Here is a 23,976-nt window from a genome sequence, read left to right on the forward strand (position 1 = left end):
GTAGTTCCTGGAAGAAAACCTGAGTTCCTGAGAATTCTGTGATCGCTCACAATAACAAATTCCTGAAAACAGCTCGCGACTGAAACCAGTGACAGAGGGTTTTTATGGGAGTGAGGGGTCGCCGTGTGAGGAAGTGGGGCTGTGAAGGAGGGCCTGAATGGGGAGGTGGTTGTTTATGTCAGGCTGGTACCACCAAGAGTATCATCACCCGTTTCTTCGCTCTCTGTCAAGTGTCATATCAGATTTCATGAGAAGCTTTTGCAAGTTCAGACAAGCTCCACTAAAAGTGAAAGTGTATATATTTTCCCACCAAATGTGACTCTGGCAGCTGTAATCATATTATAGGCAGGGTCATAATTGATTTATTTATTGATGTAGGTTTAGCTTAGAATTTTATTAAATGGCAGTTGTTTACAATTAAGTAAAGAGTTCAGCATGTAGCAGCATTTTTAATGTATTTATTTAGTCATATACAATATCTTACGTGCCTGTAGTTATGGTAAGAGGTAAGTTTAGTCTTTTTATATACTTATTTTATAGTTATTAACAATGAATTGATCCTGCTAACAAGTATTTCCGCTGTTGTCAAAGCCTCTTTCTCTCCTCCTCATGCCAAACACTCCTCCTTTGTTGTTCAGACATGATAACAAACACATCAACAAGCCGCACTGCTGGGTCACATGTCTTTCATTGCGCTAAACATGCACACTGTAAATCATTTTGAGTTGATCCCACAAACACCATGCTGCTGTAAATACTCACAAGCGTACCAAATGTGTACTCAGAGGCAGCTAAAAATAGTCTCCAATAAACAAACTATTTCCACCTGTTTGAGTAATGCTTGCTAAACGCCGTTATGCCCAGGTGTTTTAAGGAACTAATTAGCCTTTGAAACACAAATCAAACGGTGTATTTGTGACACATTTTTAAAGATTAACGTCTTCAGTAGGAAACTGTGAGTTTGATCAAGACGGCCCAGGGCATTGCTGATTTAGTTTGTTTTTTTGAGGGATTTGTTGACAGAAGAAATATGCAAAACATGGCCAGCCTTGAAGCTGTACGGGAAATCTGTATGCAAATTTTTGGAATGACAGCTATGCACACAGGTGTGGATCCGGTGTGAATGGTCCGCATTGCTGTCATGATCGGCACGTTTTTCGAATGTCCAGTCCTTGCAGCACAAAACCTTTCTATGTTTTCCAAAACCATGAAAGGCGCCGTGGCAAGCGGCAGCCTGTCACAGCAGCTTACACCTTGTGATCTTATGTACTTTTAGGATTTTTCTTGTGTCAGTATGTGTGCTGTGTTCTTGTGATCTGTGTCTTTTTTTGTCATTATTGCCCCTGCTGCTGAGGACATTTTAAATTTCCCCCCTGGGGATTAAATAAAGTATATCTATCTATCTATCTATCTATCTATCTATCTATCTATCTATCTATCTATCTATCTATCTCTAGACCTATCTTGGGGCTAACTACATAAAACAAAGACCAGTCGCACCACAAAATGTGATGCTAACGCTAGCTGTTTTGGCTAGCCGTGACCAACATACCCTTAGCAGTTGCTGGGTGATCTCAAGCCTTTTATTTTCCTTTATTTAAACCAAGTTAATAAGACGTTCCCCCATTCTGGCAGCAAGCTAGCTCTGATCTAGAGGCAGGCTATGACATAGGTTGGTACAAAGTATGTTATCGGTCAAACATATATTTCCGCAGGTGAAAATTTACTGAAATCAAAGTCCATCCCGGTACATTTCCTCCCGCACAAATGTTCTACAAGAGTGTGAAAGCATTCATAAGAACCCGCATAATTGTGCTTCAAGTGAAATGGCTTTTATTTATTAAGATGTTGCATGCATTAAAGGTGTAGCTGTTTCCCTAACTTCAATGGCTGAAATGATTAGTCACCAACAATTTTGACACCATTTGTAAGTCATTTATCAAGAGAAAATGGCAGACATTTTGTGGTTCCAGCTCCTTAAATGTGAAGATCAGCTCCTTTTATTATTCCACATTTAATGTTTGGGTGTTTGGGGTTGTTGACTGGTGAATCAATTTGAAAACATCCATGCAGGTAAGCATGTTTCAAGGCGCCGTATGTAAGAATGTAGCCAAAATGGTTACTCTACTCAAATTCGAAATACTGCCGCGAGTTGTGTCTGCTTTCTCTGCTGCTAACGCTGCTGCCGTGATACAGTGGAGGAGGAGCCAGCTGCTAATGCTGTGTACCGGGACACTGCTAATGCTGCTTGCCATGCTGCTAACGTTTGTTTCTCAATAAAATCAGTTGGGTCGATGACCCACCTGCACATGGGCTACAATGTATGATCGAAAATAAGTAACAGTTGAAAGTATTCGAAATGTCCATCCCCATCTAGCTATGATGCTAGTTAGCCAACTTTGGCTAAAGCTTACCTGTCGAGGAGAAGAGTAGCCTCTTCGACATCCGATTTCAAATTCTTCTCCACTTTCAACCGTCTCCACCGTTCAAAAGCATCTCCTATATAGACCCTCGCTTTGCCTCGAGTTTCGTCTTGGCGTTTTTGGGAATTATAACGAGGTCGTTTGGGTTTAGTCGCACCGTCTGCCATTGCAGCTCAGTCGTAACTGTAACTGATGCTGAGACTCTGACTGTGTGACTGGTAGACGGCGGTGGGTGGCGCAACAGGCCAAAACACAAATTCAAAACATAAACATGATTTGTGGACCGTAATTTTTTTTTTTTAAATGCGAATATTCTGGCTGTACTATTGTTGTCAGTGAGATCAGTATGTTATATGAACATTATTCCTTAGTCTCTGTGACATATTAGGAGGATTTTACAACTATTTGCTTTAGATTTCTTACATATAGCTCCTTTAACCTTTTGACATTTAATAGACTAAACAATAAATCAAAAGACAGATCAATCAGTGTAGAGAATAACTGTTAGTTGTAGCCCGTTGGTTACAACATGTATGACAGGGTTCACTGTAGGACTGTGGCCTCTTCCTCACTCCAACATAACTAAGTATTATTTTTGTGTTTTGAAAGAATGTGAACGTGTCTTTCAGGAATCACTTTTTCCTGAGGCATTTTCTTGTCTGACTGGACAAAGTGATCAACATGTCAATACATGATTAAAGAGATAAATACAAAGTGTGTAAAATGGACCGTCCACTTTGCTCCAGCAGCTTGTCACATATGGAGAGCATTATTTTTTTCATCAACATTCCTTGTTGTTTTAACAAGATGTGCTATATAGGTTGGATTTGGGATTGTGAGTAGAGCAAACAACTGAGAATAATCTTGGTGAAAACATTGGCTTTCACCACCAGAAGTCATTTCAGGAATGTTATTGAGATATCTATTTCCAGGTCTCTCAAAACAAACAGAGTCAGACCCCATGTTTACCAACAGAAGACATTTATAGGTCTAATCAGGTGGTTGAAAACAGTCTCAAAACTTTCCCAATGTCTGGGATGTGCGCATGCATGCACATGCATGATGGGCATGCTGACAGTCCTCCCTCCCTTTTTTTTTCTTCGTCCTCCTCCTCTTCTTCCCTGGCCGTTGCTTGTCTAACCAGGGATATGAACTCTACTGTTTACTCTCAGGGCTGGTACAGGGCTGTGTCTGGGCTTGACTAGCTGAGATACTGGAGCCTACAGCAGTTCCAGCTCCTTGCTCGCTGGGAGCAGCAGAGTGCAGGAATACACAGCAGCTCGCTGGCTCACAACTTTGTAGGCCAAAGGTCTTCTCTGTCAGCAGCAGCCTGTCAAACCGGCCACAAGCATTAACACTTACAAATGTCAGTGCTGAGCCTTTGCTGTGTATTGTCAGTGTGTCAGTGGGAACAGTGGCGTTCCATACGTATGAATTATTCCACTCTAGACAAAGTAGCGTAAAGGTGCAGCGAGGACAACAGCAGCATGCACAGGAAACTGAGATGAACTCTGCATACCAAGTATTGCATGTTGCCAAAGAATTAATGACTCAAATCTCAATTACAGTTAAATCACTTGTTGATTCCAACTTTGCGAGGCTGCCATGATACGTTAAGTGTTTAAGCTTCACTTACTCTGAGAACTTTTAGGACTTCTCATTTATGTTGGCTTTAAGGTGACCACCAAATTAAATATTCCATTATGTCACATCCATGGCCTCGGAAGGTTCTATAAGTATTTGTGAACATGAGCTACTCTCTTTCAAGTCAGTCTCAAACTTGTGATGTCATGGGTATAAAGTCTGGAGCTGCTCCATAAATGAACACGAGGCTGATTTATTGGAGCTACACAGTGATTTTCTTTTTTCATAGACAAATGGTATTTGTTCTATTGCAGTGTTCTCAGTTCTGGAAAAAAACATTTGCCCATATACTCAGGACTTTATCCCCTGTGACATCACAAATTTGAGTTTTAGCTTTCTAGTTTTTGGATTTGAGAGAGAGTTTTTAATGCTTACTAATATTTTTTGGACTGTTTTTGACAATAGGAATAACATGAATGGCTTTTAAATGTGGGTGTAGTTCCCCTTTAAAGCTAAAAGGGAAAACTTTTTGGACTTCAAGAACTGATGAAGACCCTGATAGTCAAAGCATTTTTGGGAATGTGAAATACTCAGTGTGCAGATTGGTTCTCTTTGCTCTCCGCAAAATAAAAGTAATTGCAACTTTTGGATTTCTGACAATATGAGATATAGATGCAAATATTTTATCCACTTTTTGCAAAATTAAAGTGCTTTTCATTAAAACAGTGATCCTCAAGGATATGACTTCAGAGGTGCCACGTGGAGTTTTTGACCAGTGGTCAGCCGCATGAAGGAGCTGCCACTGGAGCCCACTTGTGATGTTTCTGCAAGTGGGTTCTAGTTTTGTTGATATTGTACACCGTCACGAGATATGATTAGTCACGTACATATTTCTGCCGCTTGTTTCACAAGTTTAGGGCTGCAGCCAAACATTTTTTGTCATCGTACAGTAGTCTGTTGACGATTAATCAATCAGTTGCTTTGTCTATAAAATGTTAGAAAATGGTAAAAAAAAAAAAAAAAAATGTCGATCAGTGTTTCCCAAAGCCCAAGATGACGTCCTCAAATGTCTTGTTATTTTCCACAACCCAAAAATATTTTGTTTACTGCCGTAAAGGAGTAAAGAAACCAGAAATATTCATATTTAAAAAGCTAGAATCAGAGATACTTTACTTTTTTTTTCCTCTAAAAATACTCAAACCAGTTTATCAACTATCAAATTAGTTGATGATTCATTTCATAGTTGACAACTAATTGATTGATTGTTGCAACTGCAGTACAGTTTGGAGTGGTAACACACAGAGAAACAGCATAACTCCAGGGAATGCAGTAGAAAAGAAAACTGCTCACAAGTAAACATGGATGTAAACAACTCACACAATGCGTTTTGGTGAAAGACACTGAATGTAAACAGGAACTTTAGTTTGTTTTTGCCACAGGACACTTTTAACATGTTTAAGAAGCGTTAAGCTAAAGATCAGTGCATGAAACTAGTCTAATTTTTCATGCAGATTTTAACTCATTGCTAAAAGGCAGCATTACATAAATAAAATGAATTATAATTATGATTTTGTTTCTACTTTTTTCCCCAGGCTCTGTGTGCTCGTCCAGGACAGCTACGGGATGTTCAGCGTGGTCCAGCTCCACCTCCTGTCTTCCATGAACGACCTCCACCAGTACTGCCACATGTGGCAGGGGAGGACCTGCGTGCTGAAAGGCATCAAAGTGATGCAGCGGGTCACTCGAGAAAGGTGAGAGAGGTAGCTTTTCACCTGAATTTCAGCCCAGAGTCATGAGTAAACTTCAACCTGTGACCAATACCAATCTGTGATATGGATTTCTACTCTAAGCAAGGTTATCTTATCTCGCTCTGTAGCCATCTGGAACAACAGCCCTGGATAAATGCCTCAGGTCCTTGTGCTAGAAGTCCTTAGCCTCAAGATAAACCATCACACACGGATTTATTTGGCTTATATTATGTCATTGGCTTAGTGTCTAATGTGTGAATCCTCAGTATTTTAAACCAGAGCAAATTCTCCATTTTCATGCTTGAACGCCCCTCAGAAACATTAACACCCACATTTGCAACACAATGAGAATTTAACGCTCGCAGCTCATATGAACCTGATTATGCTGTCCTGCCGGCAGTGCAACTGTGTTTACATGTAAAGTGATACCGAGGTGCACGCTCTGTGTCCCTTGTGAGTTTCCATAGTCAGGGTCCCAGATTAGAAGCAGTTAGTAGAACTGACATGGGAACATTTAGAGACCGACTGGGGGTATGTTTACATCCTTGGTATTTTCAATGCCACAGCGGCACATAATGTCTCTGGAGGTTTTCTGTGGTCTCGACTGTGATGGATGGGCTATCTCTACTGCTCACACATGGGCCATCTTACTAGCTCAAGTGGAAAAGCACGTGGGCTGTTTAGGGATAAATCGGGCATTCAGTTTTTTCCCAGTTTCTGAGAACCGGTAAATATAGGCCTTCATAATAATGTATACCATACAGGAGGAGTTTGACATTTTTGGGGAATTTACTTATTTGCTTTTTTGCAGTGAGTTAGATGAGAAGATTGATAGCACGCTCAGACCAGAGTGGTTTCAGTCTTCTCTCTGCTAAACTCTGCAAAAATGTCAGTAAGCGTAATTCTGAAGTTGTTGAATTATTTCTTTATCAGTATTACTCTTTAAAGGGTGTGTGTGTGTGGTTTCTAAAGAAACAGAGGCCACCCTGTCATCTGTGTGAGTAATGTGTGCTTACTGTAGGGAGCAGTTTTCACAGGATATTTGCCTATTCTTGGACGCTTGTCAACTAAAATGAAACTGAACAGTCATCAATAATAATTTGTTTTTTCTTGGCCCTGTTTCCCTATGTTTTTGTGGTGAAGCGACCAATGGGGTCAACAGTTTGGTCCAGGATTGACTTACAGGGCTGCAGCAGGTAGGTGCAAAACAGGCTGCAGTGTAACCAAGAGGGACATGTGTGCTTCGTCTGTGTACGGCCACTAAAAGTGCTTGTTTTTGCCACTGACAGGTTCAGATTGTTATAAAAGTGTCTAACAACATTATAGAAAGGATCCCTACAGAGATAAACCTTTCTGTAAAAGATTAAAGGGAAATTTCGGTTTATTTCAACCTGTCTCCTATCGTCCTAAATTTGTTTCAAGTGACTAGTGACATAAAAATAATAGTTAGCATGTTAGCCGTTAGCCTAGATACAGCCAGGGCGCATAGTAGCGTCAGACCTGTTAAAACGTAAGTGAACGGGCAACCTTCAAGTGCAAAGTTAGTCCACTAAACAAGCTTTTTTTCCACAAAGACCGCCTCATATCGTTAGGATAAATGTCAGAGAACATATAGAAAACCACATGTAAACGTGTTGTCTTACCTTACCGGTGTGCTGCCATGTTTGTTTACCATTTAGCTCTGCTTTCCAAAGCGTGGCCGAAATCTCACGAGAACAACGGCTAACATGCTAACTATTATTTTTATGTCACTAGTCACTTGAAACAAATTTAGGACGATAGGAGACAGGTTGAAATAAACCGAAATTTCCCTTTAAGATCCTGTTTGTTTCAACAGAAACAGCCCTGAAGTTGCACCAGACCCATCGGACACTTTGTTTAAAGTCGGCAGAAACAAAATAAAACTCACAGAAGACGTAATTGTTCATCTTTCCACTGTTTAAACTCTGATTTGGTTGAACTAAACCTTTAATTTGCTCAGTTAGGTGTGAAAATATGTGCTGGCTCACTACATGCTTTAATTACTGTTTATTTAAATGGAGTCTGGTTAGTTAGGCGATGGCGATTTCGGGGTTGTTTCTGGCTAAACATAAAGGATCTTACTCTTTAACAAAGGTCTATCTCTGAAGGGATCCTTTCCATAATGTTGTCAGACACTGGGAATAAAAATCTGAGCCTGTCAGTGCCAAAAACAAGCACTTCTAGTGGACGCAAATTGATGTGTCATGTCCTCTGAGTGGTTACATTGCAGCCCGTTCCACCAGCTGCAGCATTCTCTCTCAGTGCTGAACCAATTTCAAAGATTGTTTCTGTTAGTCACCGGTTACTCTTTGACAACAGTGCAGAGACATTTTAAGATAACTGACTGCAAATCTAACCACAAAAGGCTTTAAAAAGGTGCATTAACATTTGCTAAAGAAGTACATGAGATCAGTATCAAAATCAAAGTGAGCTGAATGAGTCCTGTTAGTTTGTAGTTACTCATCCTCCAGCAGACCTCACTGGACTTGAATTGGCTGCAGAACCAGTTCCACACAAAGAAACCCTGTGATTATAGGCTGACTAACAGGTTGTTAACCGCTGGCTGATGTGACAGCACACACACACACAGACATGGATGAATAAGTAACATTGACGGTCCCACTGAACTCAACAAGTACTTCTCAGAAAAGAGACAATGAATCAAATGACTGACATTGACATGTCCTGTTAGAGTTGCAACCTGATGCTTTCCCCCCTTTTTAATTATTTAATCCTACTCGTTTCAGTTTGACGTAAATGAGACATCACAAAAGCACATCGAGTATGATCTAATTTCAATCTGTCATTACTGAGATTAAGAGTGTGGTGAGAGGATGAACGTCACTAATCAGGTCTTCTAACTGTGGCTGTTAAAATCACTTGCAATTGTTTCTCTAAACCTTGTTTTTTATGCACCACAATGATGCTGTGATTTATGTGGGGTGTGAACTCTTTTCCCACCCGTATCGCCCATATCTCAAAAACCTGCTTGTAAGAAATGTTTTTGTGTGTTTGTGCTCTGCCAGCCCGAGCATGCTCTCTGCTAATTTGTTAAAACAAGCTCTGTCTTAACAGATTCGTGTTTCAGTGGAAGTGAAACTGCCTGTGAAAGCTCTCTCTCTTCCCATTAGAGCCCCTTGTTCCCCAGTTTCTCCTCCTCCCCCCTTCTCTGTGCCCCCTCCTTACTTTTTTTTCTCCTGTTTTTGTGTCTCACTCTCAGGCGCACCAGGCTTTTCAATTTGATAGACAGTCTGTGGCCCCCAGTGATGCCTCTTAAAGATCATGGAAACACACTTGGTTTGTCCAGTGTAAGTTCTTATCATAGCAGGAATCACACATCCTCATATATATATATTCTTATTTTTATATAGTAGGAATTTAGGCTGCAACTAATGATTGTTTTCATTATCAATTAATCTCCTGACTTTTCCCTGATTTAATAATTGTTTGGTCTGTAAAATGCTAATCACAGTTTCCTAAATCTCAAGGTAACGATGTCAAATTGCTTGTTTTGTCTGATGGAAACCTCACACCCTGAAGATATTCAGTTTCCTATCACATACGACAGTGAAAAGCAGACATTTAGAAGCTGGAACTGGTGGATCTAGAGAGGTTTTGGCATTTGTGCCCCCAAAAAGTATTTAAAGGGCAAGATTTCCAACCTGGATACTATTTTTCCATTTTCACCCTGTAGCCAGCAACAGCGAAACAGGCTGTAGCCCTTTTTAAATAGGATTTGTACAAATTTGCAGGAAAGCCCAATCAGTCTTTTTTCAGCATTGGCAGTATAAAAACAAAATCACGGAGTGCAGCAAAATGCCACCTACCTACTTTTGTTTATAAAGAATGCGCCTTTTTTCAGGGCAATGGGGGGCGTGAGCAAGTAACAAAACGTGTAGCTCAGCGTGTGACATAACTAATGACTTGCGCCTTGCTCCGAGGGAAGCTGCGGCTGGTCAGTCCTTCGGCAATTCTCTCATAAGTCGGCCCGTCCTTCACCGTCCCCGTCATCTGACGGTTAATGGCCTCTTCGTTTGTGAGGACAAGGAGGGCGCACAATTCCTTGTCTCCCCAGTTGCTCATCTTTACAGTGTCTGTCAGGTTTGTGTTTCCCTCTTGCTACTAGCTGCTTGCTAATTCCTGCTATCAGCTGTTTCCTGTTTATCCACCACCAGTGGCTCGTACGTGCGGCGTCATCAACAGCTCCTCCCACAAGTCTTCAACAGCCCCTCCTGTGGTGGATGGCCACCTCGGTCTGTTTAAATTAAAAAGGTTCACCAATATGACCCTACGAGGCAGAAAATTGTGCACCTCGGATCAACTCGCCAATCCGGCTCTGTGTGTGTAAACGCTCGCAGCTTGCTGGCAAAACGGCCCAACATTTGCCAGAAATCTGGCAGTACGGCCACTAAGGACGCATTCACACTGGCGCTATTTGGTCCGCTTTAAACAAACCTTGGTCCGCCTTCACGGATAGTTCGGTTCATTCAGAGTGGTGTGAATGCTCATTGGAACTCTGGTGCGGACCAAACGAGCGAACCCTGGTCCGCTTGAAAATGGGGGGTCTCGGTTCACTTGCAAGTGAACCCTGGTGCAGTTAGCTTACAGTGGGTAATGCCAGTGGACTATCCAGCGAACCAAATAGAGGAAGTGACGTAGAGTGCAGGGCATTTTGGGTAGAAAAATAACAAAGCCAACAGCACGAACCGGGAGAAGCAGAGGTGAAAAGAAAGAAAAAGTTTGAAAATATCTCATGGGCAGACGTGGAGTAGTGAGGAGGTGCAGGCGCTTATTGATATATGGTCAGAGGACTATATATCCCTGGTTAGCTGGATGGATTTCCGCTTTTGGTCCTGGCCAATCGATGAGCCAGGTTTTCTTCTTCCTCATGGTTTTTTTCTTCCTGGTCAGTGGACGTTTCGGGCAGTACTGCCCCCAAATGAGCAGCTGTTGCAACTGCATGACGTTGTCCAGGCGGTTTGGTCCACTTCAAAAAGTGCAGTGTGAAAGTGACCCGAACTGAAGGTGTGAAATTTTTCGTCATTCCCCGCCCAATCGAACCGAGTCCCCCGGACTATCCTGGTGTGCATGTTTTTGCCACTGGCAGGCTCAGATTATTATTCCAAGTGTCCGACATCATATGGAAATGATCCCTACAGAAAAAGAACTTTTTGTTAAAGGGTAAGACCCTTTTTGTTTAACCAGAAACACCCCCGCAATTGCCATCACCAAACCCACCAGACTCCATTTAAATAAACCATAATTTAAGCCTGTATTGTAACAGCACATTTTCACATCTAACAGAGCAAATTAAGGGTTTATTTTAACCAAACCAGAACTGGAGATTGCTTGAACGGTTAAAAGAAGAAACCAGATGTTTTGTGAGTTTTATTTTGCTTTTGTCAACTTTGAATGAATTGTGTTGTACAATGATAAAATTACTGTTTATTTGATTGGAGCCTGGTTCCTTTGGTGGAAGTGATTTCAGGGCTGTTTCTGATTTTTATTAAAAAAAAAAAGCGAGAGAAAGGTCTGTCTCTGTTGGGATCCGTTCCATACACTGACAGACATTAAGAATAATAATCTAAGGCTGTCAGTGGCAAAAACAAACATTTTTTGTGGACGTAAATTGACGGTGCAAACATGTACTGAGTGATTACATCAGTCCTCTCTCACTGCTGCAGGCTGCTGTCATCTCGCTTGACGCTGGACTGTTTTCAAAAATCATTGTTCCCATTTGTCAGTTAGACACAAAACATGGGAAAATATGGTCCAGGTTAAAAAATATCAAAGTTACTCTTTAAATAATTAAATGATTGTTGATGATTATTTTTCTACTGCTCTTTTTTTTCCCCACAAAAAAACTCCACAGGGCACCTTTTGATTTACAGTCTTTTTTTGGCAGTAAAACAAAAATATACCATTACTGCATATTCAGAAACAAGCCAAGTGAAGAGTATGGTGGCCCTGAGAGCCTTACACAACACATAAAACATGGGCAAACTGACACATTCACCATGTTGACAACACATATTTATTAAAATTTAATTGTGCTGCAAATACAGACAACGCAGATAAAATTCAGAATTCAGTTGCACTTGATTGAGCTCTCAGGGCCAGCATAGAAAATTATGTTATGTTTTTAAAGATATAAGAAATTGCTTATTAAGAAGACAACTTACATTTAGCAATCAATATATTTTCTTAAACATGAAGATGCTTTTCACACGTCTTATTTTTACAGGAAGGCAGACCTGCAGGTCCAGCCCCCAGTTTCTGCTACCTGCTGTCTGGTCAGGAGAGCTCAGTTGAACCCAGCGAGGAGCAAACTGTTTCCCTGCTCTATCATCCGCCCACAAAACAAACCTTGCGAGACGTGCTGCAGGTGAACAGTTTCTCACACTCACATACACAGAACATATTTTAAATTTGCTGCCGATTGTGATAACTTATCTTAAGTGGGGTAATCTCAAACTTGTTTTTTCCTTTTTCAGAGTGATCTTAAAACCCGTCGCTGCAGTTTTGTTGCCACTGTTTTACACAAGAAAATAATGCAGGTACTTTTTTTTTCTCTTGTCCCTGAAAAACACTGATTTCCTTTGACTTCAGAAGAACATGATGAACATTATGTCTTCTAGAGCTCTTCAGTCATCTTTTTTGAGATCATTTGAACCAACAAACTGATAAGATTGAGCTCTGACGTAGAGCGGCAGCGTTCCTATCACTGTGTGTATGACAGTGTGTGAGGCCCGGGCGTTCTTTGCCATTGATTGGTGAGACCTTTAAACTTTGACCAAGATGAGATAGCAGCTCAGAACAAAGTGGTGGACTTTGCCTCACGCTCACACCACTGAGACACAGATATCCTTTTTAATGTGGCTGTATAGTGACCACAGTGAATGAATAATCTCATCAAAGTTGTTAAATTTGCACCTAATTAGTGCTTTGAAAGCTTTTCATTATGTCATGTTTTTTTAAAGTTGTCTCTTTCTAGGTCATTCTGTTTCTAAGTAATTCTTGTTGTTCTTTTCTGTCTTTGCCTGCCTTTGTGTTTCTGTTTCAGAGCACTGATGTAGGCCAGGGTGAGGTTTGGTTGGTGCTGACAGACCCCAGTCTTCAGGAGGAGCAGCCAGAGAGGCCATGCAGGCGAACAGTGGCCTTGTGTGTGAGCACTTCCTGTGTGCTCACTTCCTCTGTCCTCGAAGCACTGAATTCCCCCGCTGCCTGTCACATGTCATTCAGAGATGCCATCAGAGAACATGGTAGGGCTTTACGTGACCTGACCTGACATGCCACTCAACCACTATGTCATGTTTTATCTCACAGGGCTGTGTGCACAAACAGAGGCGGGAAGTCAACAAGCACATTTACTCAGGACATAGTTACAGTTACTAGTTAGTGTCAATGCTGGAAGAAGTGCAACACTATTACAATTCTCCAGTGAAAGTACATCATTTAAAATTCTACTAATATTAAAAGTAAAGATGTATTATGTACTTGGAGTATCATAAGTAAAAGTGGTCATGCAGTAGAGACCCCAGTGACTTATATATTTTTATGTAAAGTGGCTATAACTGATATTTGTATTATAACGATATGATACAATATACTTTATTTTCCTGTAAGGAAATTTATCTTGGACTCAGGAGCTGCACAAGTATTGCTGCCTTGCAATAATAGTCCGGAAGAAATGAAGCATCCAACATAAAAACATAAAAAGAAAAATAAAAGTATTGCACATATAATCTTACATCAAGGGCTCAACACCAACTTTTAAAAGTGGTTACCAGGCTGGCAACCAGGCCTCAGCTTTTGGTTGCCGAAACTGAAAATATGGTTGCCTTTTTTAGTCACTTTTTATTTTGGGTAATTAAGATACTTGTGTTTTATCTGATACTTAGTGTAATTTAAATCCAGGATTCACATGGTCATGAAATTCTTGTAAAAAGTTATGAAAAAAGAGAAACTGTTTTCCAGACCTGGAAATTATTTGGAATTAGCAGAATATTTCTAAAAGTTTTTTAATGTGCATTATTTTGGCTAAAATCCCGAAACATGTCAAATGTAATGTGAAATATGATCCTTGTATTATAAATTTAATATGTAGTGCTGCACTGCGTGACTGTTGAAACGTTACTCTTAGCATTAGCATATGCAGCTAGCACCTATGGCTATGGCCGAGTAAAGTTAGCAAGTGCTAATAGTTTACTCATCCGCAAATGCCTGGGAAATGCAGGTTGACTTTCGAACAACAAATATAATACATGGCTTAAGACAGGCAGGCCCTGCCCCTGTGGATGTAGGCTCTGCATCACAAGGTTTGATTTTGGCAACATGGAGGGAGTGGCTCTGGTCAGCCATGCTAATGGGAAACAGACTTGAGACAACCGAAAGGCTGCAGCCAGCATCGGCACATATTTCATGCTTGCCACCGCCCAGCTAGATCATGTTATCACTTTGTGTCTACTGCACATGCAGGCACAAAAACATAACATGCTGTATTCCAAACTACATTTTTGCTACAGTGCTTATCGTAGGGCCTGGCAGCACAGCCTTAGTATCACATCCTATGATTTCTCTATAGGCCTGGCATTTTAAACTGTGTAAATTAAGCTGTGGAATGTTTTGAAAATTAATTGGTTAAATGTGAAGGAACCTTGTAAAACTGTTAGTGCGTCTTAAATTGCTTTTCCATTGCTCCTAAACCAGTTGCATGTGCACACATGGCTCGTCTGGTTCCAGACTTAAAGAGCAATATTTATTTCTCTACATGCAATATGAATATTAACAGTTTCTTTATTTTAGGGTACACTTTATTGCTGTTTGCTGGCCCTGGTTTTTATATGTTAAAAAATGGTTGGCAACTGAAGGCCAAGAACTGGTTACCAATTTCTCAAAATGGTTTGCCAATGGCAACACGGCAACTGTTACTGACGAGCCCAGACATCAGTCACAGGGGCCATTTTTCAGTGGAATGAATACTTTTCCTTTTAAAAGAGAGCTACTATGTTTTTCCTGATTTTCTATCATACATATAATCTTACAGTGTCAGATGTTCATATCAAATGTGGCCAAAGTTTCTAATAATGAGAAACACATGTAAAAGTAATCCCTGTGAGGCTTCAGACCGTCTGAATACTCTCTTTACAGCGTTTTTTTCTACTCTCAAGACAAGCTGACATGAGCTCATAATAGATTTCTTTATATGGTCATCTGCTCCAGGCACGCTACCGCTAAGTGTTTCCATTACATTACATTACATTACACTGCTACATGTAGCTAACGTCACAGAAACATGTAGTCTTGGTTGCTGTTGTTAATTTCTCCCGGATTTCAGATCATATTTCTGCCGGAACATGTCAGGCTTTCAAGATTTTAGTTCATCAGGGTTTTTTTTAGTGATTTTTCTGGTTAACAAAAAGTGTCACTACAGAATATGTGCTGACCAGTCAGAGCAGACTGGGCTTTTTCAGGAGGAGGTTTTAAAGAGACAGGCGCTAAAACTGAGCATTTCAGACAGAGGATGACTACAGGTGTTTCAGCAGTATGAGGAAGATAAAATGTTTTTTTACATTAAAGCATGTAAACATGTTCTAGTAGAAACCCAAAATACAAGTATGAACTTGAAAATGAGAACAAGAGGTCACCCTAAGGTAAATTTTGTTGATTATATCTCTGTACTTTTACTTAAAGGGGAACTCCACCAGTTTCACACTTTAACGTCTGGTTACGGGTCGTAGAGAAGACTGCTGCATATGTGACATTTTTGAAAAAAATTTTTTTTCATAAAACACTTGATCTAAGTCTGCTGGTTTGGTGGTGAACACGATCAGTGCTTCTAATTACATTTCACTTTGATAATGTCCAATAAAGGTGTTCTCCTGTGTGCGGAGCAGTCAGTTGTTGAGCTGTGCTCTGTGGACCCCGACGGCCGTCTTGAGTCTTCAGCCACGCCAGAGCTACTTTCACAGTCGCTGTCCACGCCTCAGGCAAAGACCCTGCCCCAACCTGTGAGACTGGATCCCCTGAGTCCCGAGATCACACCCAACTCCCTCTGCTCGCTATCAGGTCAGTTTCTCCCTTTTCACCAAACCCTGTGGTTTTCATATGACTCGCCTCATCAGAAGTGATTCCTGCAGAACATGCCCGATGTGTTGTTTTCTCTGGGGGAGGAAAACCACTTGTTTTTTTCATACATTAGTTTACAGCTCAGCAAGAGGCCTTGATGTGGCTCCAAGGCATTGCTTTCTGCTGTTTGTTATTCAGTGTCCTCGGGCTGTCATTGTTTGGGCCTTTGTGAAATGAAAACACATGAAATTTTGTTGGATTCGTGTCAGTTCCCATGTCATTTTGTCAGTGAAATTAACATGCCTGCTCCCCATAAGGCTTTCAATTTCAGAGAAGGGTGCAATAATGTTGTGAAAATAAGTTACAGATTGAAGGAATGTTGCATTGTTCCCCCAAAATCCCTATTACATATAGTCTGCGTGCATGTTTCTTTAGATTTTTTGAGCCTTTTACGAAGTGCTTACATCCAGTACGATTGCCACAGCTACGTCGTTTATGTTGTAGAAACTTTTTGCAACTCAATTAAACTATAGAAGAACTGTTTTACTGCTTTTATCAACCACATTTGCTCAAAGTGTTGGTTTAAAGTTCCTGTTGAAGTTTCTTTCCAATTATGTAAATGTGGTGCAGGAAGAAAAAGCAGCCCAAATCAGATAATAAACTGCATCTGTCGACTTTGTGTCACAGTCGAGGGCAAAGATCAAACTGTGAACCCTCTTGGTTCTGGACCCTCTGGCTGCGCATGTTTGGCCAGGTGGCTGAAATAAATAAAACAAACTTATTATCTTTTGCACTCATGCGTGAATACTATCTTCTGGAAATTACCAGTGGAAAAAAGCTCAGACCGGAATGTACAAGAGTGATTTATCAGTGTCAAGTTCAGTATCTTATTTAAGGCCGTGTGCTTGTGTTTGCGTTGCAGCTCTGGTTGTTAAGTGAGATGGTGTTTAGGCAGGAATCACTCTGCTGCATTTATCAGCCCGATCTCAGATAAAAAATGAAAGGGATGTGTTTATCTCTCACACCCTGTCACAAACATACACACTCTTTGAAACCTATGCGTAGATCATCTATCGGTGTTTCTTCGTCAGTGTGTTTCCTTTTGGCATCTGCAAGTTGAAAGTTACTTAAAATGTAACTAAAATCGATAATTATAAAGAAAAGTTAAACAAAAGCAAAGCCAGGTTGAAAGGCACAGTGTGCACTGATGTGTCCAAAAGATGATTTTGCATAACTATGTTAGATTTTAACACTGCAGGGGTGATCGTGGGTGTGGACGAGAGCACTGCTTATTCCTGGCCTGCCTGCAACCACTGTGGAAGTGACAACATGGAGGTGTTAGCTGAGAGAACGTAAGTTTGCACGCTTAAAGGAACACTGCACCAACAAAGTGAACATTTGTATATCAGTTAGTCGTGTGTGTCACGTTGAATTTGTGAAGAAAACTTTGTTCTTGTGGCGTGTCTCCACGGAAAATGGTGAACATATTGATTTATTGATTGATTAGGGACCACGGTTAACAACAGCAGAACTATATCAAAACATCTGTTTACAAACTCTCACACAACTCGTGCAGTGTAATCCAAGTCTCATTTACGCAGTTGTATGCTCATTATGTCACAAACACATGTTTTCTTTTAGCAAATGCATGTGTTTGGTAAGAAATTAGTGTACAACTGGATAAATGTGACTTGGATTTTACTGCATGAGTTGTGTTAGAGGGTGATTTGATACAGTTAAATCAATAAATCAAAGTTTTCTTGACTAAATCAAGATAACAGCATGACTAATAGATTAACAAATGGTTGTCTTGTGGGTGAATTATTCCTTTAATCAAAAGTGCTTAATGTTCATGCAGACAAACATTATGGCAAATTATAACTTTATTTTTTGTCTTTTTTCCACAGTCAGATCCTCCACTGTGTTTCTTGTCAGTCGGTGGTGGACAAGCCGGACATGAGGATTCAAATGGAAGTGTTCCTCAGTTCTTCGTTGAATAATTGCACTTTGAAGGTTAAGGTGAGAAGAGTGTTACTTTAAAGGTTAATCAAGCTTCAAAAATCAATGTTTCAAGCCTTGTGATAAAGTATTTTTATTATTACACAGTGCAGCTCACGTGTGTTTAAAGGAACAGTTAAACATTTGGAAAATTTAATTTCTTGCCAAGTTAGATGAGAAGATTGATTCCACTCTCATGTCTGTAGATATGGCCAGCAGCCAGTTAGCTTACCTTACCTAGCACAAAGACGGGAAACAAGGGAAACAGCTCACTGGCTCTGTCCAAAGATTAAAAAAACAGCTAACAGCACCTCTAAAGCTCAATAATTAACATTTTATATCTCCTGTCTTTGATCCGTACACAAGCAGATGTGTAAAAGTGAGGATATGCCGTTTTATAGGAGGTTATGCGTCAGACTGTTTCTTGGTTGGGACCAATAACTTGTACCTGGTTTTACAGGTGTCAGTGAGCTGACTTGTTACCTTTGGTCGAGGGCTGGGCGTGATGAAGAAAATCAAATATCATGATATTTGATATCATCATCGTGACGATATTGCAGGGTTGACTGTTGATGCTTTTACAAAATATTTACGCAATGTTTTGTTTGATAATCATGAGTAATGTTGATATAATGACTAAAAGGCAAATAATAGAACAGACAGAACAGTCTGGTAAGTACAGAAGTTACATCACTTCACTGTTATGCAGCGTTTAAGGATCCAGTTAAATGAAAAATACATTTTCTGGTTTTAATCATGCGTCCCTGTGTTAACTGATCATTTATCTCTTGTTATACTGTATGCCAAATATATGTAAAAATAATCAGTACTTTTACATGAAAATCCCTGTATTTTCTTTTCTCGTAGAATGGTTTTAAATATCTCATGACTCATCCTGCAATCAGGGGCGTTTACAAAAGTACAGGGCTGCCCCCGACTAAGAATTTTCCTAGTCGACCAATAGTCATCATTTAGGGCCATTACTGTACGTTCAAACCAGAAGCCTCCAAAGAGGCAAAGTCTCTCACAGACACCCAAGAAGCACGACTGTCAAAATTTTTTGAGGCAGCTCTTGTTGCTCTAGTCGCTCATCACGTGACTCAGTGAACATTCGATCGTGCTTGTCAATTTAAAGGAGCCGCAAAGTGGACTACTGGCTTGAAAACAGCGTAGTTGCTGCTTGCTGTTGTCCAGTCTGTATTTTATTGTCGTTTTGCAAAATCTGTGTTGATAAAATGCTTTGCTTTGCTTTGCAGTATGTCATCCCATTCAAACCAAGCAAGGAAGACTTGCATGCTACGTCGCAACATTAGCCTGCAATTCTCTCCTCTCTTACTAACATTACACACTTTAAAACTCACCAGACCAACCAACCACCTCCGTGACGCGGTCCCAAGCCTCAGTCTTTTTATTTTGGTCTCTGTAACCAAACAGCCAAATATTATAAAGGACTGAGTGGGCACGAACGCAAGTAATAAACTTCTCGATATCCATTGTCGGAAGTGTGCTGTAGGAACTAAAGTTACATGGCTTGTTCTCTGGGACCCGCTTCATTGAAGCATGAGAACATTCCGATTGGTTGTTGCTGAACCGTGTCAGAGCTCATTACCATAAAGTAAAAAGTGTTTTAACTCCCCTCCGGACCGCTTCAGTCGCTATGGTCGCCCAGGACACACGGCTGACGACTAGGTTGCCCAAGTCGCCGGGCTCTCATTGAAAATTAATGACTTCCGCCGTTTTGGAAGCTCTGGTTGCTGTTGGTGTGAGCGTATAGATAGTCGACTAGTCGCTACGATATTAATTTAATTATTAAATGATATATTTTGGTGGTTTGAGTTGAAGGTGTGAGAAAGAATAGTATCAGTAACATTGTTAACACTGTGCTACATTACAGAGAAATACAAAACTGTACTAATGAACCTTCATTAATATAGGCCTGTATTTTATCCAATCAAATGCAAATTATTTGATTTAAACCCCTCTTCTCTCTCAAACAGTTTGTTTTTACAGTGCAGAAGCTAAAAACACTAACTTCTGTTTCACTGGGACCTTAAACCCAGGAAAAGACAACACTAATGATGTTATATAATACAGTATCTTTTCTTATCTCATAATATTGATATAATATCTGGACAGAGTCAAGCTAGCTGTTTCTGTCTCCAGTCTTTGTGCTAAGCTAAGTTAAGCTAAGGGGCTTCTTCATATTGCTGCAGACGAGGATGGTATTGATCTTATTATGTAATTCTTGGCAAGAAAGCGAGTAAGTATTCTACTAAAACTTCAAAATATTGCTTTAAGCTGGAAAAAAAGGAAAGCAGCAAGAAAAGTACTGTAAAAATATACATCAGAAGAATGACGGTGCAAAGAGCAGCAGTGTGGGAGGGCTGTGTAGAGATCAGATTAGGCAGACTCAAACACAAACAAGCATCCTCAGTCCTGTTGAAGTGTCCTTGAGCAAGACACTAAAACCTCCCTTGGACATTCCTGCACGTCAAAAGGCTGAATAAATAAAACCCTTTACTACATGTGCGTCTGCATGACAGCATGTTTATTATGTAAAACCTGCTGGGACTTTGTAATCAGAAAACTAAGTGAGCCAAACTGATAATAAAATGATATCAGAGTTCTTCTTATCAGGCGACTGATGTTTCGGCCCATTCTATCAGTCTGTTACACGGCAGCGAGCTCAGTCTGTCAGTGCAGCGTTTGGTTTTACATTGACAACATTTAGGTGATAATTTAAAAGATATTAATGTCCGCTTATCGTCTCATCTCTCTCGACAGCTGCAGAAGAAGACGATCATGTCCCTCCTGAACACTGCAGCACTGGAGGGTCACGAGGTAGGTGTGCGTTTACAAACTTGTTATGTAACTGTGGGCTGAGCTGTGCGGCGCATTGATCTTCTGTCAATATGTCCTGAAAACACTGTCATCTGTTCATGTCAGGGGTGATAAAGCCTGTTCTGTACTGAACAATAAAATCCCTGAGTCATGCTGGTCACTGATACCAATGAAGGAATTTGCTTAAAAATAATGACGTGTTCTTTCCTTCATGTCCTCTCTTTTTAGTGTTTTTTAAGTTTGCATTCAGTTTCTACATTTTAATTATGTTCCTGTATAACTAACATGTGGTGCAGCTGTTTATTTGCGTTGTAGACATTAATGGTCTTTATCAGGGGAGCTCATGAGTGCAGAATAAATTCTTAGATCAACAGAAATACTGCTGACCAATGAGGGGAGTGCAAGAGCCTTTAGTGCACCCATATTCTTGCAGCATCAGCAGATTTAAGAACTGTTTTTTCATGTGCAGGTAGTGGAGGATATGTTGAACAATAAATATGAGTTGTCAGCCTCAGACGATCTGTGCACGTAGTGAATAAAGTGTGTATGTTTCAGTTCCCAGGTTACGATGTGGAGAATGTCCTGGGAAAAGAGGTGGGCCCCCTCGCAGTTTACGTCCGAGTCGTCACCAGGAAACCTGCACTCTGGATCGGCGTGGAAGAAATCTGCCTCTGAGGCTGTCAGGGCAAGTAGCTAATGATATCAATCCTCAGGTTTCAGCTGGCTCCGAGGATCTGCACACTAGGCCTCGGTTTGAGCCAGTTCAGCCTCCTACCCCACCCCCTCCGAAGGCCTCCCTAACAGCTCCAGGCTGTGCTGAAGTGAACGGGCTGCGAGCAGACAAGGTCTTGTTTGTGTTAATGATATGTGATCCTGCAGACCAGGAGTTGACAGCCCAAGGGTAGACCAGTGGCATGCAGTCTGTCAAAGCATCCCACGTGGTTCATCAACTGGGGCTTTTTGGGCTTTTGGGTATAAACACATTTTTTTAAGCCATCCAAAAAACCTTTTTTCACATTATCTACCTCTGTATATAAGAAGACGAACAATGTGTCAATAAAAGTTGTATTTTTGCTGACTGAACTTTCTATTTCCTGTTGCACTCTCACTTCTTGTCTCCAGCTGCTCCCTCAACATAGATCATGTGCAAAGACTACTCACAGACCAGGATGTTTCTGCAGCTTTTCAGCGATTTTATTATAGATTCCATAAACAAAAATGTTTTCAAGGTTTCATACAAACTATATAAAAGATCATGCTCTGGCTCTTATACAAAGTTTGGAATTATAAAACATGTACCATCATGTCAGGTATAACATCATGTAAATGCAGTGGTAAAATAATTTAATATAGAGAAAAATCCCACAAAAATATGGCAGCAACATCATATATTTTCCAGTGCCATTATGGTAAGCTTAAAATACATCTGGTACAGATGGTAAAATGTCTGTTGAGGTATGTCTCCTAAAAGCTCAGTTCATAGAAAAATCAATCTGTCACCGGCTCTCTACATTCAAGGAGCTCGTAAAGGAGGAGTTGGGCATCTGCTTGAAGAAATCTCTGAGCCCGGTGAGCTCTCTGGTTAGCTGCTCGATAGTTTTATGAAGTCTGTCGTTCTCGGAGCTCAGTTCAAGCAGCTTCTGCTGCATGTCCAAGTTGCGCCTCTTGGCTTTGTCCCTGCTTTTCCTCACTGCTATGTTATTCCTCTCTCGCCTCTGTCGGTACTCCATGCTGAACCTGTCCACCTTCTTCCCCTTCTCTTTGCCGCTCTTCCTCGGGGAGGATTTGGCCGAGCTCACACTGGAGACAGGCTCCGGGGTGGTGGGGGGAGTCGGCTGCCCTGTGGGGAGGCTGACGGAGGTCTGAGCGCAGCTCTCGATCTGTGAGGGCAGGGATGAGGACATGTCGCTGTCACTCCAGTCGGACTCCTGCTTGATAGGCACAGCATACGAGCCTTTATTCAGCCCGATGTCAGCCTTCCTGTCTGCTGTGTACGCGGCTGACAGCTGCTGCATGCCGCCGGGCAGCACGGGGCTCTGCATGTTGTAGAAATCCACCTTCTCCTGCTTCACAGTGTTGAACAGGTCGAGGAAGAGCTCGTCGTTGCACAGCTCCAGGTTTGGCACGGCTGTCATGGACTCGATGTACTGGCTGAAGTCGATGGCACTCTCGTCGTCGTACATGGCAGGGGCGGTGCTCAGCTCCACCATGGTGCCGTCCTCGTCGCCCCTGCTGCCCGGCTTGCAGACCCCCTGCGGCGGGACGCCCAGCTTAGCGCTCTCGTAGAAGTTAGCAGGCTCCATCGCCCAACTCATGTTGCATTGTGGAGACACGCAGTGTGAGTCCAGGCTGTATATGTCACACATGAACACTGCTGACTCGCCCACGTGGTTTAGGAAGGATATAAACTTGTTCAAAAGTGACCCACAGGTGTGACAGCACAGCAGCCCTGCAGCGGCTTCACTCTCTGTGCACGCGCGCTTCTTCTCTTAAAAAAAAAAAAGAAGCACTCAGTGGATTGTAGCCCTGGTCTTTGACTGTCAGGGTCTTGTCAGTGACAGCTCTGAATCACTCCTTGACACTTCTCTGAGGCATCTGTACTTTCGCGCAGTGTTTTGTATCGTTGCCCCGCTGACGTCACACGTGCCGCCCTCTCGCGAGCCAGTCAAGGCAAAACGGAGGTCACGTGGTGTCCGTTCACTTCCCATTTGAGGAGCGAAGGGCGTGTTGCTCATGCCACCCACTTTTTACTACGATAGTATGAATGGTGCAGAGTTGTTTACATACTGAGGGCTCTGGGTGTTTGGGATTAACTTTAATTTGTCAGGAGCTCTATAAACGTCTGTCTCACACACATTGTTTACTGAAGTAACAAACAACATTACACTGCGACCTGCTTTTAATATGTTAAAGTGTTATCAGCAAAGTATACACTAATCACATGCTCTTAATATGAAAAGTAACTAGCTGTAAGTAGGGGAGTAAAAAGTATGTTAACCTCGTCTGAAATGTGAAGTATAAAGTAGCGGAGAATAAAAACACTCAAGAACAGAACAAGCACCTTACAAATGTGCTTAAATACAACATGCTAGGCCTGCAGCTATTATTTTCATCATTGTCTGATCTGCTGATTACTTTTATGATTAAATATTTCGTCTATAAAGTGACCAAAAAAGTGATAAATACTTTCCCAGAGCCAAAAAAAGGAAAAGAAAAGCGGCAAATTCTCACATTTAAGAAGATGGAGCCGATAAATGTTTGTTTTTGCTTTACAAACAACTGATCAATTAAAA

General features: G+C 41.2%; 2 protein-coding genes across 3 annotated transcripts in view; one reads left to right on the plus strand and one right to left on the minus strand.

Moving 5' to 3' along the window:
* Nucleotides 1-21,503, plus strand: part of spidr (scaffold protein involved in DNA repair) — a 44,941-nt gene extending 23,438 nt beyond the window's left edge. For both annotated transcript variants that reach the window (XM_049597786.1, XM_049597787.1), the window contains 10 exons: nucleotides 5,600-5,758; nucleotides 8,997-9,084; nucleotides 12,021-12,161; nucleotides 12,271-12,333; nucleotides 12,840-13,038; nucleotides 15,650-15,844; nucleotides 17,103-17,196; nucleotides 17,752-17,863; nucleotides 20,627-20,683; nucleotides 21,239-21,503. In XM_049597786.1, coding sequence (XP_049453743.1) covers nucleotides 5,600-5,758; nucleotides 8,997-9,084; nucleotides 12,021-12,161; nucleotides 12,271-12,333; nucleotides 12,840-13,038; nucleotides 15,650-15,844; nucleotides 17,103-17,196; nucleotides 17,752-17,863; nucleotides 20,627-20,683; nucleotides 21,239-21,358 — 1,228 coding nt within the window. In that variant the 3' untranslated portion in view covers nucleotides 21,359-21,503. The remainder of the gene's footprint in view (nucleotides 1-5,599; nucleotides 5,759-8,996; nucleotides 9,085-12,020; nucleotides 12,162-12,270; nucleotides 12,334-12,839; nucleotides 13,039-15,649; nucleotides 15,845-17,102; nucleotides 17,197-17,751; nucleotides 17,864-20,626; nucleotides 20,684-21,238) is intronic.
* A 352-nt stretch (nucleotides 21,504-21,855) lies between these two features.
* On the minus strand, nucleotides 21,856-23,279 carry cebpd (CCAAT enhancer binding protein delta). The gene has a single exon (XM_049597788.1). It carries the CDS (start codon nucleotides 23,047-23,049, stop codon nucleotides 22,180-22,182), a length of 870 nt encoding a protein of 289 aa, XP_049453745.1. The 5' UTR covers nucleotides 23,050-23,279; the 3' UTR covers nucleotides 21,856-22,179.
* Nucleotides 23,280-23,976: the final 697 nt, after the last annotated feature.

Source organism: Epinephelus fuscoguttatus, linkage group LG15 (genome assembly GCF_011397635.1).
Source record: "Epinephelus fuscoguttatus linkage group LG15, E.fuscoguttatus.final_Chr_v1".
Classification (NCBI taxonomy): Eukaryota; Metazoa; Chordata; class Actinopteri; order Perciformes; family Serranidae; genus Epinephelus; species Epinephelus fuscoguttatus.